General features: G+C 40.0%; 2 protein-coding genes across 2 annotated transcripts in view; both read left to right on the top strand.

Moving 5' to 3' along the window:
* The window catches only part of atp6v1ba (ATPase, H+ transporting, lysosomal, V1 subunit B, member a), a 30843-nt gene extending 26748 nt beyond the window's left edge, over positions 1-4095 (top strand). Inside the window, exons 11-14 of the mRNA XM_035172665.1 lie at positions 193-275; positions 755-859; positions 1238-1367; positions 2782-4095. Of these exons, the coding sequence (XP_035028556.1) occupies positions 193-275; positions 755-859; positions 1238-1367; positions 2782-2924 (461 nt within the window). The 3' untranslated portion in view covers positions 2925-4095. The remainder of the gene's footprint in view (positions 1-192; positions 276-754; positions 860-1237; positions 1368-2781) is intronic.
* Positions 4096-5339: 1244 nt separating this feature from the next.
* Positions 5340-19294, top strand: part of shtn1 (shootin 1) — a 30519-nt gene continuing 16564 nt past the window's right edge. The window contains exons 1-4 of the mRNA XM_035171702.2: positions 5340-5479; positions 6952-7004; positions 8258-8318; positions 14402-14496. Coding sequence (XP_035027593.2) covers positions 5425-5479; positions 6952-7004; positions 8258-8318; positions 14402-14496 — 264 coding nt within the window. The 5' untranslated portion in view covers positions 5340-5424. The remainder of the gene's footprint in view (positions 5480-6951; positions 7005-8257; positions 8319-14401; positions 14497-19294) is intronic.

Here is a 19294-nt window from a genome sequence, read left to right on the forward strand (position 1 = left end):
CAGGCTTTTGATTCAGAGTTAAATCTGTAAAATGAAAAGCTAACAGATGTGTTTTGAATAGTATCTCAGTTGTAGATGTTCTTCACTGAGAGTGTTAACTCAACTCCTACATGTGTTTTCTATTTTATAATAGTTCCTCTTCTGTGTTTAATTGTAAGAGATATAAGTCTTGTTTGTTTTTGTGTCTAACAGACATCACCCATCCCATTCCTGATCTGACGGGATACATCACAGAGGGTCAGGTCTATGTTGACAGACAGCTGCACAACAGACAGGTATATCCGTTTTTGAGTTAGATGCTTGATTTAAAATGCCACATGCTGTGCTAGTCATTTTGTGTGAATTTAAACATTAATACTGTACATGGAGTGATGAATCACACCTATGTTCTTGGTCATTTAACCAGATGAAAACAATCTATTCCTAACGACACATTAACAAATAACACCACATGATGCTTGACATTTCAAATTGGAGTCAACCTCCAAACGACAGAATTAAAGAAGCAAACTGCTGGTGTTAATAGTAAAGTGCTGTGACTGATGAAAGAGAAATCATCAGTCAAATAAAATGTAATATTAAGTCAAAACTACTACAATGAATATTAATAATTATTATTGTTTGTTAAATTATCGACACAAAAAAACCCATGTAACTCCCTTTTTTTTACTAACCTCTATTGTTAAAACAATTATAGCGTTTAGCAGGTTTTAAATTTTGTATTAGTAAGACAACCTTCATACTTGTCTTTCAGATCTACCCACCCATCAACGTGTTGCCCTCACTGTCTCGTCTCATGAAGTCAGCCATCGGTGAGGGGATGACCAGGAAGGACCATGCTGATGTCTCCAACCAGCTGGTAAGAAGGTTTACCTATTGTACTGAATGAATCACCCTGTAACATGGACATACAGTTTTCTCTCTAAATGACTGAGTTAACAGTACATGCTGTCAACTACGACTTTTCTCTTTACATAGCTCAGACTGTAGACAGGGAAAAGAGAGATCTTTACAATGAGCGATGCTTCCTCACAAATATTTTAAATAAGACAATTAACACAAAGTCTCCACCACTTAACATTTGATTATTTATTAAATTCACACACTTGGTGCTGAACCACGTCCTAAATTTCGCACATTGACCACACACAGTCCAGTCATATATACTGTATAGGTGTGTTTTGACCTGGTATTGTTTAACTACAGTAGTATTACTGATGTCTCCTCTTGTCTCCAGTATGCCTGCTATGCCATTGGTAAGGACGTGCAGGCTATGAAGGCTGTGGTGGGTGAGGAGGCCCTCACCTCTGATGATCTGCTCTACCTGGAGTTCCTACAGAAGTTTGAGAAGAACTTCATCGCTCAAGGTGAGAACATGCTAAAGAAGCAGTTTTGCAAAAACAGACGTAGTTTGTTTTCAACATTCATAATAGTGTAGGTGGAAGCAGTAGCTGGCAACCACGGAAATGCTTTTGTCTCTGTCCTCACAAGGGCAGCCATGACTCACTTCAACCAATCAATCGACAGATGATTGTTCACCAACTATTAAGATATTATTACCAATTCTTTATTGATGTCATTTATCAAGCAAAACTTTCAAACATTTCCTGCTTCTCAATTGTGAGTTTGCTGATTTCTCTTGTATTATCTTGTATATGAATCTCTTTGGGTTTTGGACAAAGCCTGCAGTTTGAATGAAGGCCTCACCTTGGGCTTTGGGAACTTATAATGAACATTTTTCACAACTTTTAAACATTTGATGAACTAAATGATCAATCCAAAAAAGGCAATAGACTAATTAATTATGAAAATAATAGGTAGTTGCAGGTTTTGTAATTTGACACCTACACACAATACTTATTAATGTGTGCTCACTTATTTGGACATGACGGTTCACCTTCTTTCTGCTTCGTGCAGGCAGATGTGAGCTTGTTCTCTCTGTCATCTCTCCTGCTCATGCAGCTCAAACCCCTGTTTTTTCAGTGTACCACACACAAAGGGCTCTATTTTAATGATCTAAGCTCATGGTGGCAGATGGACAATATACGGGTAGATAGGACGGGCAGTAAGAGAGGACATTTCTCTGCAGAGGATCTGCTGGTGCACAAAGTGAAACCCTGCAAGCACTCATCTGTGTGTGGACATGTTGTCTACGTATATTTAAACAACATTACCGTCTTGATAATGTTTCAGATGTATTTCCAGGTGTGTTTGTTCCTAGGATATATTGATTGGTGTAGTTTACTGATTTTTGGCTGAGGAAAGCATAACAGGCTTCCCACCCGTCCTGGTAAATCCTGGAAAAAGTCTGAAAATGTATTTAAACATTCTCAGAGATTCTATCAGAGCTCCCAGAAACAGAAACACTTCTATCTGAAAGGGGTAATCTATGTTCAGGTTCATATTAACATTCAGGTGGTGGTTTATGAAGAGGATTGGAAATCGGCTGCTCGAGGTTATGTTGTGAAAACTGTAGGGAGGATAATTGAAACTCTAAATTATTAGTTACATTATCCACCAAATGTTAATATTAGTCAGTGCTGGATGGAAAGTGTGGTGTTTTTTTTTTATTGGATTGGATGAATGTTGAACTACCCATTCTACCTGATCTGTACATTTTATGGATTCAAAGTAATTGACTGCAGCTTAAATGCTGAATACCTGATGTTTCTTTCCTTGACATTTGGTTTTGAAGAGCGGTTTCTGCCTAAACCTTTATGTGAGGCAGCATTAGTAAATAGTATGTTTGGATACTAACCTCCACCATTGTGTCTCCCTCAGGCCCGTACGACAACAGGACAGTGTACGAGACCCTCGACATTGGCTGGCAGTTGCTGCGAATCTTCCCCAAGGAGATGCTGAAGAGGATTCCTCAGAGCACCCTGGCTGAGTTTTACCCGAGGGAGTCTGCTGTTCGCCACTGAGGCACACAAAGGATTGCTCTGGCTGTACCTCCGCTCACCCCTCCTACCCACCATCCTCCTACCCACCATCCTCCTCTCCCTTTGCTCCTTTCTGCACTTCCAGGGGCTCCGAGGCCGACATTGTCTCTGCCCATCCCAAACGTCATCTTCTCTTTCTCCATTGTTCTTGTTACCTCCAATTCTTCTAGTCTCCCTCCCATGAATCAGCTCACCCCAGCATCACCCTTCTCTTCTCCCCCACCCTGAATGAGACCAGGGCAATAGCTTCCCCTTCTATAGATGTACTGTTGTGTATCTGTGTCCAAAAGTTGTGTATGAAAAGTGTCTGTGGTTGTAATATCTACCCGTGATTGCAAAAAACGTGAACATTTCTTTAAAATGATAGATCAGTATTTATTTATTGGGGTGTGTTACTGCTGGATCTCCCTCTTTTTGTCAGTAAATACTATAAAATATCCATCCCCAGCTAAAAACAAGAGGTTTCTAATGGAAGAAAGACGTGTCTACATATGGAGGTCGACAAAATAACAAACACCCTGAAATACAGCAGTAGCCCTGCAGTCGGTACCATTAAGGTGATGCTCATAAAGCTTGGTTTTCTTATTGAGAATGTCAGAGGTGATAATTCCACTTGATTGTCCTTTTCTTAACGAAGCGACACACTTTGAATGATTTATTTTCTGAACAACACAAAATGCAGCTTCATTAATGTCACCATATTGGTATTAACCCGAGGGAGACTTTAAAATCTGGTCTTTCTCTTCTTTTGTCCACCCTCCTGTATATTGTTTAATAAAGACAAATGCTGTATTTTTTCATGTCGGTGACTTCAAGTTCACCATTACTTAAATCTTCTTATGTTACCATCCACCACGTCCTGAGTAAACGTACAAACGAGGGCCACCAGCAGAGTTGTTCACTGTGTGTTGCTCCTCTGGTACTTCATGACCCTCCTCTCCCCTGTGTAGGGCGCTCTTGCTTCCTGTATCTCCTCTTGAGCGGCTGCAGTGGATGATAACATTATTTGTGTTTTATTGTTCTGATTTTTGTCATGAAAGGGTTAAAAGAAGTGTGTTAAACATTCCCATGCGTTTACAGAAACTAAATCTTTGTTGTGCAAAATGGTTTTGTGAGTTTGTGTGTCATTGAATAAATTAAATTATATGAGAAATCTTGTCTGGTTTTAAATGGGCAGCTCTGACACACTTCATAGGCCTCCTCTCACATGATGATGGCAGTTTGCTTTGCTCATCATTTATATAAAGTGTTATATGAGCTTTGTAACTGAAAGGTGTTCGTTTCCCCTTTCTGTTCTGAAACACTGCTAACTCTAAGACATATCTTTATGAGAATCTACTTGAGACCCCACTAGAGCACTGAGCTCCCAGACTTCAGGCTTACTTGTAAGTGAAGTAAGAGCCAGAGCTTTTAGCCATCAAGCTCCTCTTCTGTGGAACCATCTCCCAGTTTCTGTTTAAGAGTAGGCTTAAAACTTTTCTTTTTTATAAAGCTTATAGTTCGAGATGGTCCAGGCTTGTCTTGGACCTGCTCTTAGTTCTGCTGCTATAGGTCTAGAATTCCAGGGGGACACATGACACATGGAGCTTCTCTTTCCTCTTCTCCTTCCTTATCACATTAATGTCTTATCAATACATGTTACTGACTTGACATCTTCCCCGGAGTCCTTGTGCTTTATCGTTTGCAGATCCAGGATCAGTGCTGCGGCCACATCATGACGGTGGATTGCGAATCAGAGATTGTGATGGTGGGTCATGGTCGTGGTGGAGGCTGATCATGGACTATGATTACAACAAGACTGCTTGATATACAATATGCCTACTCACATATTCTACCATTACTGGCAATAAATCTTCCATTTCAATTGTCATTGCTGTTCCCATCATCCATCAGACATTTTCCTATGTACAAATATTATAAACACTAACAAACTTTCCATTATGTTACAAACTGGTTCTTCTCATCAATGGTGTACATACTGTACTACACGTGGCATCTGTTGCACTTCTGTCCGTCCTGGGAGAGGAATCCCTCACATGTGGCTCTCTCTGAGGTTTCTACCTTCTTTTTACCCTGTTCAAAGTTTTTTTGGTAGTTTTTCCTGACTCTTGTTGAGGGTTAAGAACAGAGGATGTCACACCTTGTTAAGTCCTATGAGACAAACTGTGATTTGTGAACATGGGCTACACAAATAAAATGTGATTGTTTGATGTCCAGTTTGTGGTTTAACATGGTCCCACCAATAACAGCACCCAATACAGGTAATTAGGTTTCATGTATTGCCTGTTCATATATACATGTTACTGTATACGTTATTAATAATGTTATCAATGAAAAGTTAAATTACTAAATGAAGCGCGGGGTGGGACTATTAAAATGGCGCCGGTGCTCCACAGCTGGCAGGACGTGTTACTGTGCTGAACCCGACAGGTGTGTCTCACCTGCCACTTCCTGTTCAGCTGTGCCCGCCCAGTTCGTCATCATGGCTGCTGAGGAGCTGCAGAAGATCCGTGTGGTCACCCAGCTGTCAAACACAGGTGAGGGACGTGCTCCTGGGACCCGGCGGCGGGTTGACTCCACACACATGTCGCACACATGTCGGTACACACACACACACACACACACACACACACACGAACACTGACGATACACAAATCACGCATATAACGCACACAAACCCTTCAGGAGATTTCAGACCAAGTCGTAAATGATTAACTCACGTTTAATCTTCACCAGCTCCAGCTGAGTTTGTTCCTTTACAGCACTTCCTCCCCACGGGAAGGAATTCAGACTTACTGCTTCTTCAGGCCTGACTTCTACTTTCGAGTGGCCCCAAGAAAATCAAAGCTCCCCTGTTGTTGGAGTCAATGTTTCACTGCTGTGGGGCGAGACAAATAAATTATAACAACAATACTAATACAGTTTTACAAAATCCATTATATTTTATCAGGTCAATAGTTTTCAATTTTAAAAAGAACTAGTATCAGTATCAATATGTATCAATAATAACATATTTCCCCTTGAATGTTCTGGAGTTAGAATCATTCAAATGTGACAGTGAAGTGTAGTACAAAGTAGAATTTACAGTATTTAGGTAAATGTACTTCATTCCACATTATATTTAGGACCTATGATCACTACTACAGCTTTGAGGCAGTATGAGAAGAACCCCCTGGATATCAATACCTTCTGCTCCACTGCCTGGTATTATTCATTGTCTGTGAATAATAGAAATAAACTGCATAATATGCAAAACTGTCAGACAAGAGGGTGAGCCATAACTAAATCAATCAATCAATCAATCAATCAATCAGTCAAATTGTATTTATATAGGCCATATTCACAAATCCCAATTTGTCTCATAGGGCTTTAACAAGGTGTGACATCCTCTGCCCTTAACCCTCAGCAAGAGTTAGTCTTCACTGCAGAAGAAGAGTATCTTTAGTCACTTCCTTAATTCATGACAGCACAAGCAGCAAACAGAGGCTAAATGTGGCCACTGATTAACATGTTGTTCCATGTGGAAAACATGGCAGCATGTCTTTGAGGTTTATTGCTTATGTCTATAAGGTACGGTCCTAGTCTGTAAACTAATTTTTATATACTTTTTATAATACATACATTACATACACTGTGAAAAGTTATTACAAAGTAGAATTACCATTTGTGGCTGCTATCTGTACTTAACATGTTTTATCTTTGGAGTGACCAGCCACATTATTTGTTGGTACAAATATTAATTGGAGAGTAGCTCCTGTTACGTCCTCTGACTATTGAAGTAACACCACAGGGCAGATATCTGGGTCCATCAGAGTTGTGGCTATATTCAAATCCCCATGTCAGTCACTGGGCACGAGGGGCAGTAGTCACTGGATGAGACGTTCTCACGTGCTGGACAAGTTTCCATACGTCGACTGTGTTTTAAACAGGAACATACGAGCACTGTGCTCTTCACTGACATTTGCTTTACTGAAGAAGATGGCTCACTGGCATCCTTTGCTCCCCACAGCCCTGCACGAGTATGAAAGCCTGCAGAGGAAGCATGAGACAGCAGCCACGGAGGTGAGTGTCATTATCGCTCAGGGTTACACCCACATATTGTATGTTTGACACTATGTAGAGTTCGTCTCCCGCACCATGAACGTGATGTAGGTGACTTACAGTAGCAGCGGTACAGTCACTTACTGTAAATACAACAGCAGCAGGAACAGGGAGAGCAGGGCCTTTTATACTGAGAGACTCTGCACAAGAAACATTCATTACGACTACATGTGACTGTAAAGCTGGATGAAACTTTGACCAAATGGGGATTAATGATAAGAGCAGAGAAACAATAGCACTGTACGTGTGAATAGAGAGAGGTGACATGGAGAGGTGGCTGTTGAAGGGCATTATTTAAAGCTGTGCTGACGGCGCAAACAAGAAATGAGAGGAATGTTTTCACTGTTCATTTTATATCTGACTACAGCCAACTAAAGCTGCACAGCACCAAACGTGGGTCGGATGTTCTCCCCTATATACTGTCATTTCAAATGTGGAAATTGGACTTTTTAAATATGCATTTTAAATCGTGCAGAGGGCTATAGGCTTCTGGGTCCTAGGGCCTAAGCATTGACCGGTGCCAGGACCCTGTTTTATTGTGAGGAATTTTTAATGTTTGTTCTGGAAGACTGAGGAATCTTGTCACATGTGTCAGTCATGGATGTGGCTAAATGGCTTGACCATGCAACTCCCACCCTTTATTTCTGTTGTCTAGCAACAGAGCTGAAGTAGGACACAACAAATACGATTTATTGCCCCTTGGTTTGTGTACCGTTACCTGTTCCGCTTCAACTCACTGGATGGAAGGATCCACCTGTTGGAGCCTCTGTTTCTCAGGGATGGAAGGACGCATTTGTCAGCTGCCTTTGAAGGTTTCTTGGAAATGAGACAGTCAAGTCACGCCACTGTGACGCAATTGATCTTCAAATGCAGCGTCTGAAGGATGCGGGCCCTGAATTCAGACACAGCTATAGCCTAAACCCAAAAGAAAGTCGGCCATCTTAAATTCAGTGGTCATTTTTGGCGATTTACAGGTATAATCTTAGGCTGGGCGATTTGACTTCAAATCAATATCACGATTATTTCAAACATTTACCTCGATTCAGATTAATGACAATTATTTTATGCCAGCCTTAAGTTCCCTCATCGTCCCCTCAGTGCTCTATAGAAAGTGATTTTTAATGCATTGTAAGATATGCAGAGGCAGACATGTTGAAGGGTGATGAAAACAGCAGTGATCCTGTATTAAAGCTGCTCTGTCTGTCCTTCTAAAGTGCAAGAGGCTGGAGGAGGAGAGAGACATGGCTATCAAGGAGCTCAATGAGATCCAGCAAGGTAAGTTGATCTGTCATGGCCCAAAGCATGTCCACAAAGTGACATGAAGAAGATAAGGAGTCATCCCTTTGTCCCAGTGGCATCAGGGGTAAAGTCTGTGGGACGAACCTGGGTGAGGCCAGGGAAAGAGACACTCATTTACAGTGTGAAAGTAAACCATTTGTAAGAAGGTGTAAATGTAAGTGTAAACCATGATATAAAAATATTTTTTTTCAGGGAGGGCATTTTTCATTGGTCACCAGCCTGGGCCATGGTTTCCAGTTCCCACAATGACTGATTCCCCACATAAAGAATCATGCCATTCAATAATCTACCTCTAGATATCGGTGCATGATGAATAATTCTCCAAGTCATCTCCGTCTGCCTCATCCATGTTTGTCTGACGTCTCAGATAAACACACACGTCTTTATTGCCCTCACATTTTATGAATTCAAAATATGCTGCGGGCCGCATGAGAAGCTTTTGCGGGTCAGATGTGGCCCAGTGGCCCCCAGCTGGCAATCAAAGCTTTAAGGGGATTCATTAGTAAAATACCTGAAAACACACAACTGATAAGTAAGTGTAGTAGTTTATTTGAAGAAGTCAGCATATTTTCCCACATGTTATTGATTAGACTTTGTATTTCAAAGTTAGTTTACAGGGAGTACTACTCTTCTATAAAGCAATGTTTTCATGAAGGTTCTTCTGAAGTAAAGCATAAAGAATATCCACAAACACACAGAAAGTCGGCTATTCTGCTACTTTCATTTAATCCGACACTTGAAGCATTTTTACGTAAAAAAATATTTCTGATCAAATGTGAAGAGACCACATAAACACCTGATATAAATACATCTTTTGAAGGGACTTGAGCAGTACTTTAAAAATGTTCATGTTCGAATATTTATTAGATGTTGTGTTTTTGTCAACATTTGATGTCAACAAATCCACTGGCACTAAGACATTTTGAAACAAACAGTATATCCTTAAAAAGATGTATCAGATTCAACATATGCTGAAAGGACATTATACGCACTGACAAGAGAAAATGTGTTCTAATGTTACAAACATCATGGTTTTGAAAGTGATCACAGCCGTAGGAACCAGGACACAGATAAAGGCTTTGGAACGGCACCGTCACAGCTCCAGCTTTTATCATAAATCTGTTTCCTAACACTGCAGTTATGTCTCTGATGTTTTAGCCCCCATTCAATTCCCCAAAATGATTTTCTTTACAACTTGAATGCTTTGCTTTGACCACTTTAGTTGAGACCGAATTTGACATAGGGCACCACATGTCAAAAGATGGAGCAAATAGTTTGTCTTTGTGATGGTGACAGTTGTGTGGATTTTCATCTGAATAAATCTGGCCCGTACTCATGTATTCATGTGATTCTCCAGCCAAAACACATATTGTGTTTGACTTCCGTGTTAATAGAAGCTGCCTCACTGTGCCAAGCAGCTGCATATTAGGACCTATTACGTGATTTCATAGCTCTTAGAAAATTGCTCCTATTCACAACGAAGCGGCTGGGGGTGGGGCGACAGGGTTGGTTGCGGGGGGGTACAAGCGGGAGGACAGGAGAAAAAGCTCCCAACACACAATCATGCCTTTTCAATTGCCGATGGCAAGGTTGATGACAACATGACCATTGTGTTATAATGATAACACCACAAAGGCATCTGCCCCCCTCATCAAGGCTTCACAGCGGCTGCAGATACAATTTAATTCACTGCTCCGTTGGCGGCGCTGATACCATTATGCAGCACGTCGGCACAGGGGTAATCACTGTCTTTCCTGAGAGGAGGATGAAAAAGACAGACACAAAAAAGAGGGGAGAAAAAAATGTAGTGATGATGATGGGGAGGCCGAAACTTACAATTAAGACTGCCAGTTCTGACGAGTCAGAGGGCGCCGTCGACTCGTGCTCATACACTTTCAACACTTCCACCGCTGTTTATTTACCATGGCTACCAGTAATTATAATTAACATGTCATTTAGTTCAAGGCGTCCTTTCATAGGTTGAGTGTGGCCACAGCATTATGGAGACAGGCAGAGAGGAAGGGAGACAGGGCTGAGGATGAAAACTGGCAGCTAAGTGCTATTCAGTGACTGATGTGCAAGGCGCTGGAGGAACGTGGATATTGCCCAACGCCGGCGTTCATCAACTTCTTAATTAGGTGTCACCGAATGGCCCACAGCAATGGCACTAATGCTGAATATCTCCCTCGCTCAACCACAATGCTTCATTAGTTAAGTGGCAGGACATTGTTTATGGGCGTCCTTTTTCTATTGAGGTGTGATTGCATCTTAAGCAACATCACAGTGTGTGATGTGGAATTGTAATCAGATTTTTTTTCAGCTTCCTAGCTTTACCTGCACCAATCAATAGTCTTTAACTTGTAAATCAACTTAATGTCTCTAGGTTCTGTACGTGTGTACATATAGGCGACCGGAAAAATATATATCACTTAATGCCCAGCAGCAGCAGGACCAGCATAAGCAGCACCAGCAGCATCTCTGTGTGTGTGTGTGTGATTCTGAAATATTTGCTAAAACCCTTAAAAATACTCATGGAAGCGGAAATCAATCAATCAATCAATCAATTTTTATTTGTATAGCCCATATTCACAAATCACAATTTGTCTCATAGGGCTTTAACAGGGTGTGACATCCTCTGCCCTTAACCCTCAACAAGAGTCAGGAAAAACTACAAAAAAAAACCTTTTAACAGGGTAAAAAGAAGGTAGAAACCTCAGAGAGAGCCACATGTGAGGGATCCCTCTCCCAGGACGGACAGAGGTGCAACAGATGCCACGTGTAAAGGAGAACATCAGCAAGATAAGGGTATTTGCAGCATTGATTAGAATAAACACTTTGTAGCATAACTGAAGGTCAATGAATTGATGGATTATTGTCAGTAATGGTCGAGTATCTGAGGAGAAATATTATATATCAAGCAGTCCTGCTGCAATCATAGTCTATGGTCAGCAGCCATGAAAGTGGAAAGTGGACAACCACATGATTCTGTTTATCTGCATAGATCCAGATCATACATTTTGAGCTGCTATGAAAGATGTGGACATACGATGAATATATCCTCACACACTTCGTGGCCATGCAACAGTTGCAATATTTTCAAAATCTTAAGTGGATAACATTTAGTTGTATCTTATGCTGGTCAAAGCTTTAATCATTAGCATCATGCTTGGCCTGGAACAGCAGAACAGTGTCATTTGAATTTAAAGTTCACTTAAACTCACTTGTTGAGCATTTTTGACCATAAAACATCTGGAGTTTTCCCACTTGTCATGGAACTGTCAAATGTCCCATTATTGTGAGCTATGACATTATTCAGTCGGAGGCTCTATGACCTCATGTGAGGTTTTTTTTCTCCAAAACAGGTGAGATGTCGTGTGCTCAGATTGTTCTTCTGCTGTCCAAAAATGCAGTAATGCACCTTTAACATATAGATATGTATCAGGGACGTTGAAATAAGCTGCATGGACTTTACTGATCTTCATAGAAGATCAGGATATAAGATCGTTACGGTATATTCAACAAACATTGTATATTTTTATAAGAAAAACATCAAGTAGTAGATATAAATATAATCTCTATTTATTTTCTTCATCTAACTCCCTTCATTGTTTTATCAGATAAAAATTCTGCATTTTTCTCATATATTTTTCTACCGGAGCACTCATTGTACATGCTACAGTCGTTTAGCTAAGAAATAAGGCATAAAGGCAAATGTTTTCCTTGACCCTGGGTTAAGTGCATCATCACATGTAATATTCTGAACAAAAATCCCACACACACCCTAAACTATTATTCATACTCTTCTAAAGTTGTTTCCTATTCAGTCTATACTCAATACACATTGGCCTTGGCTGAGGAAAATGAAAAAGGTAGGGACAATTATCTTAATAAAAGATGCATTGGTAACATTGTTTAGTTCACTTCCTTTTGAATTCAAATCATAATGGGGCACATAGGTCACTCACCAATGGGGCTACTCAGATGGCAGACACAATAGCAAGCAGAAATATACTTGGGTGTCAAGTATTGTGGCACTCTTATCTCAATTAACTGTGCAATGAAGTGAGAAGTCACCCACTCATTTAGAACAACCCAATCGTGTTATTTGTTTCCTTGATGGCGTTTTGATCAGGTTCCATAGCCATGAGTTAACTTTGTAAGTTTGCATTGAAAGACTGCAGTCATTCAGTAGAGTTTTATTTGCTATATTTCAATAACATTGTCACATCATTAAAGGCTACTAAGAGTATGAATATTAAGATTAACATGCATAACGCTCATGTTCATGTTTCATCATCAACCATTGATTTATTCAATCCATTAATGTGTGGTTTTATTAGTTGGGCAAAGGTGGGGCAAATTAGTCGTAAACACTACCAATCATTTCAATCCGACTGATTGAAATGATTCGGCGTAGCTGTGTGCCACAAAGCAATCCACGTGCCTGCCTGTGCGCACCCTGCTGTGCTCTCACTCTGTGCATGTCAAGTCTTTAGCCAGAGAGACCCACATCGCAGAGGCAGAGGCGATAACAAGAAGTTAGCAAGTGAGTCACATAAAAGTTAGTTTGTAGCAGTTGTCTGTCAGTGCGCGTTCATGTGTTTTGGGGCGTGGCTTCGACGAGAGGGCTGATGGGAGTGGGTGGGGTTGCATTTTTCCAAAGTGTAACCTGCTCTTGCTAGTTTTTTTAGTATCACCAACCCTAGCTTTAAATGACCGAATGCGACCGGATGTCATAACAGATCCTTGATGATCTCTGTTACCAGTTGAACCAGAGAGGCTATTCCATTCAATTTGAACAAATTACTGTTGCCTTATTTTCTTTAATAATATTGTGACAATGTGGGCACTTATTTGTCCACTCTGTGAGGCACTGTAAAGACACCTCTTAGCAAGTTTAACACGTTTAGTACATCACTAAAGTCATTGAGTATTTTCATTGTTGGCCATTTCATAATTTGTTTCCACTATATTTCAAACAGTTCTTATTAGATAATCAATGTAGTAATACATCTCTTAATGACAATAAATTAAAAATCTATAATTGAAAAACCGAATATCATAACATATAATCTATTAATAACACATAATATTGTATAACACATACGAACAATGTTACACATTTAGCTGATAATACTTTTGGTATCATTTTACCTAAATGTAGAATTCTGTTTCCTCTGGGTGGCTGGTGTCATGTTCTGTGTAGATTGTAAATCAAATTAGTGTTTGCGAACTGCAGCCTGTCTTCTCTCAAATAACTATTTTTGCAGTGAGATCAGAACTCTTCCTCTATTACTGGTTCCACGGAGCTCCAGTTCACGTCACACGTTGTAACATGGGTCCAAAAGATCTTCAGCAAGGATGACAAACCACCACACTCACAGATCATGTCTTTTTTTAACATACCTGCAAAGTCACACACACACACACAGGAAATGATCATACTGAACAGATATGTACATGTTGACTGGCATTTCTTTTAATTTGTACATTCTATAGAATATCCACTCATGGCACCTAAAGCAAAATAAACTTTTGTATTTATATGGTTAGATTTAGGCAACTCAAAGCTCTTGGTGAGGGTTTGGTAGAGACCTTGGTTTTGATCAAATAATGAGTCAACAGTGAAATGCGTCACCAAGACTTCTGTGCAAAACGTAGCAAATCGTTGCCACTTAACATAATCCAAGCAGCATATTTCTTTTGAGATTCATTTGTCAAAAACAAAATGGCACATAAATGTAATTTTGAGGAAACAAAGCCTAAATACTATCTGTACTGTTGTCAGAGTACGGTAAAGGTACTTACAGTAGTCTACCACTCAGTGTATTCTGTGACAGTTCATGCTGCTTGTTCTAATTAGTTGGTTTGTATCACAGAAATCACACGGTCTGGATTTTGACACTGGCTGTCTTTGGTTCAGTGGACATGAGTGATCAGTGAGGTCAATAATTTGGAGCAGCCCAAAATTACACGTTGTACACCAGCCTCAAGTTTGACAATAAAGTCAGCGTATTTATATTTTTTCTGTGTCTTCACTTCACTGTGTTTTTTCCTAGTGTCTCAGATGGTCATCGAAGAGGTCAGTGTGATTCAGGAGAACCTGGAGATCGAGAGGACGTGTAGAGAAAGTGCTGAAGCCCTGGCCTCTAAGGTGCAGTTCTTTTTTTTCCTCAATTCAATTCAATTGTATTTTTATAGTTACAAATTATAACATACATTATCTCAAGACTTTAAATATTATAGAGAAACTCAACAGTTTTTTGTGATGAGACAATCAACTAGCTGTCTCTCTTGTCATCTGTTGTTTCTATGTTACTGACATGACTAACATGGATCATAAGTCCAATACCATGTTCACAATATAGGAAATCACGTCACGAAGATAAAGCAAGCTAGGACTACTGTAATCTATGTCCGCTGATTTAGAATAAGTTTGGCTAAATCAATTCTGCAGCATGAAATCAGTCACTGAAGATGTCTCTCTAGTCTGTGTATTCCAGAAACCATCACACACTGACACATTCAATTTGTGTGTTGCAATCAGAAGCACTCTGTGGTCCTCCAGTGCTGCTGCTGTCCCCATATCTTAGTGTGTAGAATTGTATTGGACTCTTTTGATTCAGAGCACACTTTTTTGGGGTCCTTGCTAAAATGCGAGTTGTGATTGAGAGCGGGGAAGCTTGGCACGTAGTGATTTTGCAGCCCACTGGTGTTGAGCTTATCACTGTAATCATTTCTCATTCAATTTCTGGACAAAAGCCCCCTCAGTCCGCCAGGTGGGCTGGAGCAGATTTTGGGCAGTGGGTGGCTGAGGGAGAATTATGGTGAAGGTTGACTTTTATAACCTTTTTGTTTTTTGCGTCCTTGAGCCTCCAGCGGTCCTCTTTCCTTTGGATTGTTTTTCATCCTCATCTTATAGGAGTGACAAGTAAGATTTGTACTGGTCCAAATACTATACGGCGTCTGCAGGGGACTGGACTGGGTTGTTGAGAAATACTTTTGGCTCAAGATGATTTCAGTGGCTGCTGAGGATTTTGGGAAGTCATACTTTGTTATTATCGTTTGTCTAGTTTGCTCCTATGTCCAGTGCAGTGTCAGGATTTTACACCTACACAGCATCAATGTTGTAATAAATTTTCCTCCTCTTTTTTACCCAAAAATTGATTTGATTCCAAGCTGTTCCAGATTTTTTTTCATAACCACGACAAACAAACACAAAAACAAAATGATTGCTGAGAAAGGGGTTGGAATTCAACACTTTTAAAATACAATATTATTTCTCTCAGCCTTTTGAAAATGAATGCATCATATTTCTCTACAGAAGTCTGAAACGTCACCCCTCGCCCCTACTTAGCTGTAAAAGTGAAGGAAAGGAAATGTAACATCCACATTATTTTGAGGATGTTGGGAAGACCTACAATACCTGGATGGGACAGCAGATTTATAATTAACATCCTGGCATTGTTGCATTTCCTTCCTATTACTGATGACATAAGGTGAAAAAGCCCAAATACCAAGATGAAGGTGTGACAGGAGAGAAAGATTGAACCAAGACTGACAGTCAGTCTCTCCTTCCTAAATATAATAAATATACTAATGAGCATCGCTGAGCAGAGAGATGCTGGTAAGATATCACTGTCAAAATTATTGTCATAATAACAAGTAATTACATAAACTTACTTCGAAACAATCTTAAAATGTAAAGCACCTTCTATTCAATTATTCTGCTAATAACTCATAGCTCTAATAACCCAAAGATGAGGGTTATTAGTTATGCATTATGGGTATGGCAGTTTATTAATGTTCTCCATATCAAATTCCAGAAACGTGGACAGTGTTTGTGCCTCAGTATTCTGGTTCATCAGAGTGTGTTAGCATCCTCCTGTCCTGCCTCACTCCCAGACATGCAATTACAAACACAGGTAGGAAACAGAGAGCGGGAGGTATAGAGATGGAGCAGATAGAAATCGACCGTATCATCAATCACTCAAATTTGCATTTGTGTAGCCCATATTCACAAATCACGTTTTGCTTCATAGGGCTTAACAAATTTCCCATTTTATGTCATGTGTAACAGAGCACATCAGCAAAATAACAATATTTAAAACATTTAAGAGAAAAGACAGTGTTTAACATAAGTGGAGAGATGTATCAATGTTTAAAGTATTTATACAAAAGAAAATATATGTAACCAATTAAGTATTTGATCCATTTGTGGCCAAAAATATTACATACACTACCGTTCAAAAGTTTGGGGTCACCCAGAAATCACACTTTTATTTATCAAATGAGTTGCAAAATGAATAGAAAATATAGTCAAGACATTGACAAGGTTAGAAATAATGATTTTTATTTGAAATATTAATTTTGTTCTTCAGACTTTGCTTTCGTCAAAGAATGCTCCATTTGCAGCAATTACAGCATTGCAGACCTTTGGCATTCTAGCTGTTAATTTGTTGAGGTAATCTGTAGAAATGTCACCCCACGCTTCCTGAAGCACCTCCCACAAGTTGGATTGGCTTGATGGGCACTTCTTGCGTACCATACGGTCAAGCTGCTCCCACAACAGCTCAATGGGGTTGAGATCTGGTGACTGCGCTGGCCACTCCATTACAGACAGCATACCAGCTGCCTGCTTCTTCCCTAAATAGTTCTTGCATAATTTGGAGGTGTGCTTTGGGTCATTGTCCTGTTGTAGGAGGAAATTGGCTCCAATCAAGCGCTGTCCACAGGGTATGGCATGGCGTTGCAAAATGGAGTGATAGCCTTCCTTATTTAAAATCCCTTTTACCTTGTACAAATCTCCCACTTTACCAGCACCAAAGCAGCCCCAGACCATCACATTACCTCCACCATGCTTGACAGATGGCGTCAGGCACTCTTCCAGCATCTTTTCACCTGTTCTGCGTCTCACAGATGTTCTTCTGTGTGATCCAAACACTCAAACTTTGATTCGTCTGTCCATAACACTTTTTCCAATCTTCCTCTGTCCAATGTCTGTGTTCTTTTGCCCATATCAATCTTTTCTTTTTATTGGCCAGTCTCAGATATGGCTTTTTCTTTGCCACTCTGCCTAGAAGGCCAGCATCCCGAGTCGCCTCTTCACTGTAGACGTTGACACTGGCGTTTCCGGTACCATTTAAAGAAGCTGCCAGTTGAGGACCTGTGAGGCGTCTATTTCTCAAACTAGAGACTCTAATATACTTGTCTTCTTGCTGAGTTGTGCACCGGGCCTCCCACTTCTCTTTCTACTCTGGTTAGAGCACGTTTGCGCTGTTCTCTGAAGGGAGCAGTCCACACCGTTGTAGGACATTTTCAGTTTCTTCGCAATTTCTCGCATGGACAAGCCTTCATTTCTAAGAACAAGAATAGACTGGCGAGTTTCACATGAAAGTTCTCTTTTTCTGGCCATTTTGAGAGTATAATCAAACCCACAAATGTGATGCTCCAGATACTCAACTAGCTCAAAGGAAGGCCAGTTGTATAGCTTCTCTCACCAGCAAAACAGTTTTCAGCTGTGCTAACATAATTGCACAAGGGTTTTCAAGGGTTTTCTAATCATCCATTAGTCTTCTAAGGCGATTAGCCAACACAATGTACCATTAGAACACTGGAGTGATAGTTGCTGGAAATGGGCCTCTATACACCTATGTAGATATTTCATTAAAAACCAGACGTTTAAACCTAGAATAATCATTTACCACATTAACAACGTATAGAGTGTATTTCTGATTAATTTAATGTTATCTTCATTGAAAAAAACAGTGCTTTACTTTGAAAATAAGGACATTTCTTAGTGACCCCAAACATTTGAACGGTAGTGTACAATAATCCATAAAGCAGGGCCGGTCACCAAGAGCAGCTCCAAGATCACTCTATTTAAAAAAGAATTACAAGGCTGATTAATATTAATACCTAGAATAGTCGAACTAGAAAGGCCCAACAGTCGCCTTATGAAACCACAATTACATCACTTGATCCAGATTTTTATTTGGATCTGCACCAAATTGTACACACTCATATCAGTGTCCTTAACATGCATCAACTCCATGAATTATTTTCTGAGCAATCAAGGCAAATGTTGATGAACAATCCCACTGATCTGGATCCATATCCACATTTACTGACCCTTACTTCCACCAAGTTTAATTGTAATTTGTAGTTTAAAAGGATTTGTCATCTAATCTTACAATAAACAAACAAATGGACGGGGGTGAATACATAACCTTCTTCTTGGAGGTAATGATAATAATAATAATCCTGTCCATTGCAACATGTGTAGGAGGGAAGTTTTCATAGCTGACAGCAGTTTGTTGACCTCTACAAGAAGTGGCCAGGCTGGGGTAGTTAGGCTGCTGCTCCAACCTCACCTCCTTATTATTTTGTGATTTATTACTAATATTGAACTGTGGCATTACACCCAGTGGACTGGTCCCTGCCATCCACTGTAACAGTGAGTAAGGCAGGTGGTTTTCAGTTTAGTGTCATGTTTGTTTATAGGTCTATTGATCTGTTGTGTTGCAGACAAAATACTTTTCCAGTCCAGCTTTCAAACTATCGCAGTCATCTTGATTTCTTATCCTGTCTCTTTGTTTTGCAGGTAAAACGTCATGATGTTGTTGTGACATGAGTTGTTTGGGTTTTTTTGCAAAAAAGTGTAACTGTGAAGCTTTTAACCACATTGAACCAATTTTAAAAATATATATTTTAACTGACTCATGATGCAGATGTCTGTCAAAGAAGTTTTCTTTGGCCTGATATAAAGACAGATTCTCTTTTCAGACAACAGGAGACCAAATGTATTGTAGGTTTTTGTCATAGTATCTACTCTGTCATCACATGTGCTGGTTTGAACAAAGGTAGATACTGAGCAGATGATGACAGAATCAAATATGGTGAATAGTCATTGTCTTGAGAGACTGTTTTGTGGCAGATTTCCTCTTCTACTG

Source organism: Hippoglossus stenolepis, chromosome 12 (assembly GCF_022539355.2).
Source record: "Hippoglossus stenolepis isolate QCI-W04-F060 chromosome 12, HSTE1.2, whole genome shotgun sequence".
Lineage (NCBI taxonomy): Eukaryota > Metazoa > Chordata > Actinopteri > Pleuronectiformes > Pleuronectidae > Hippoglossus > Hippoglossus stenolepis.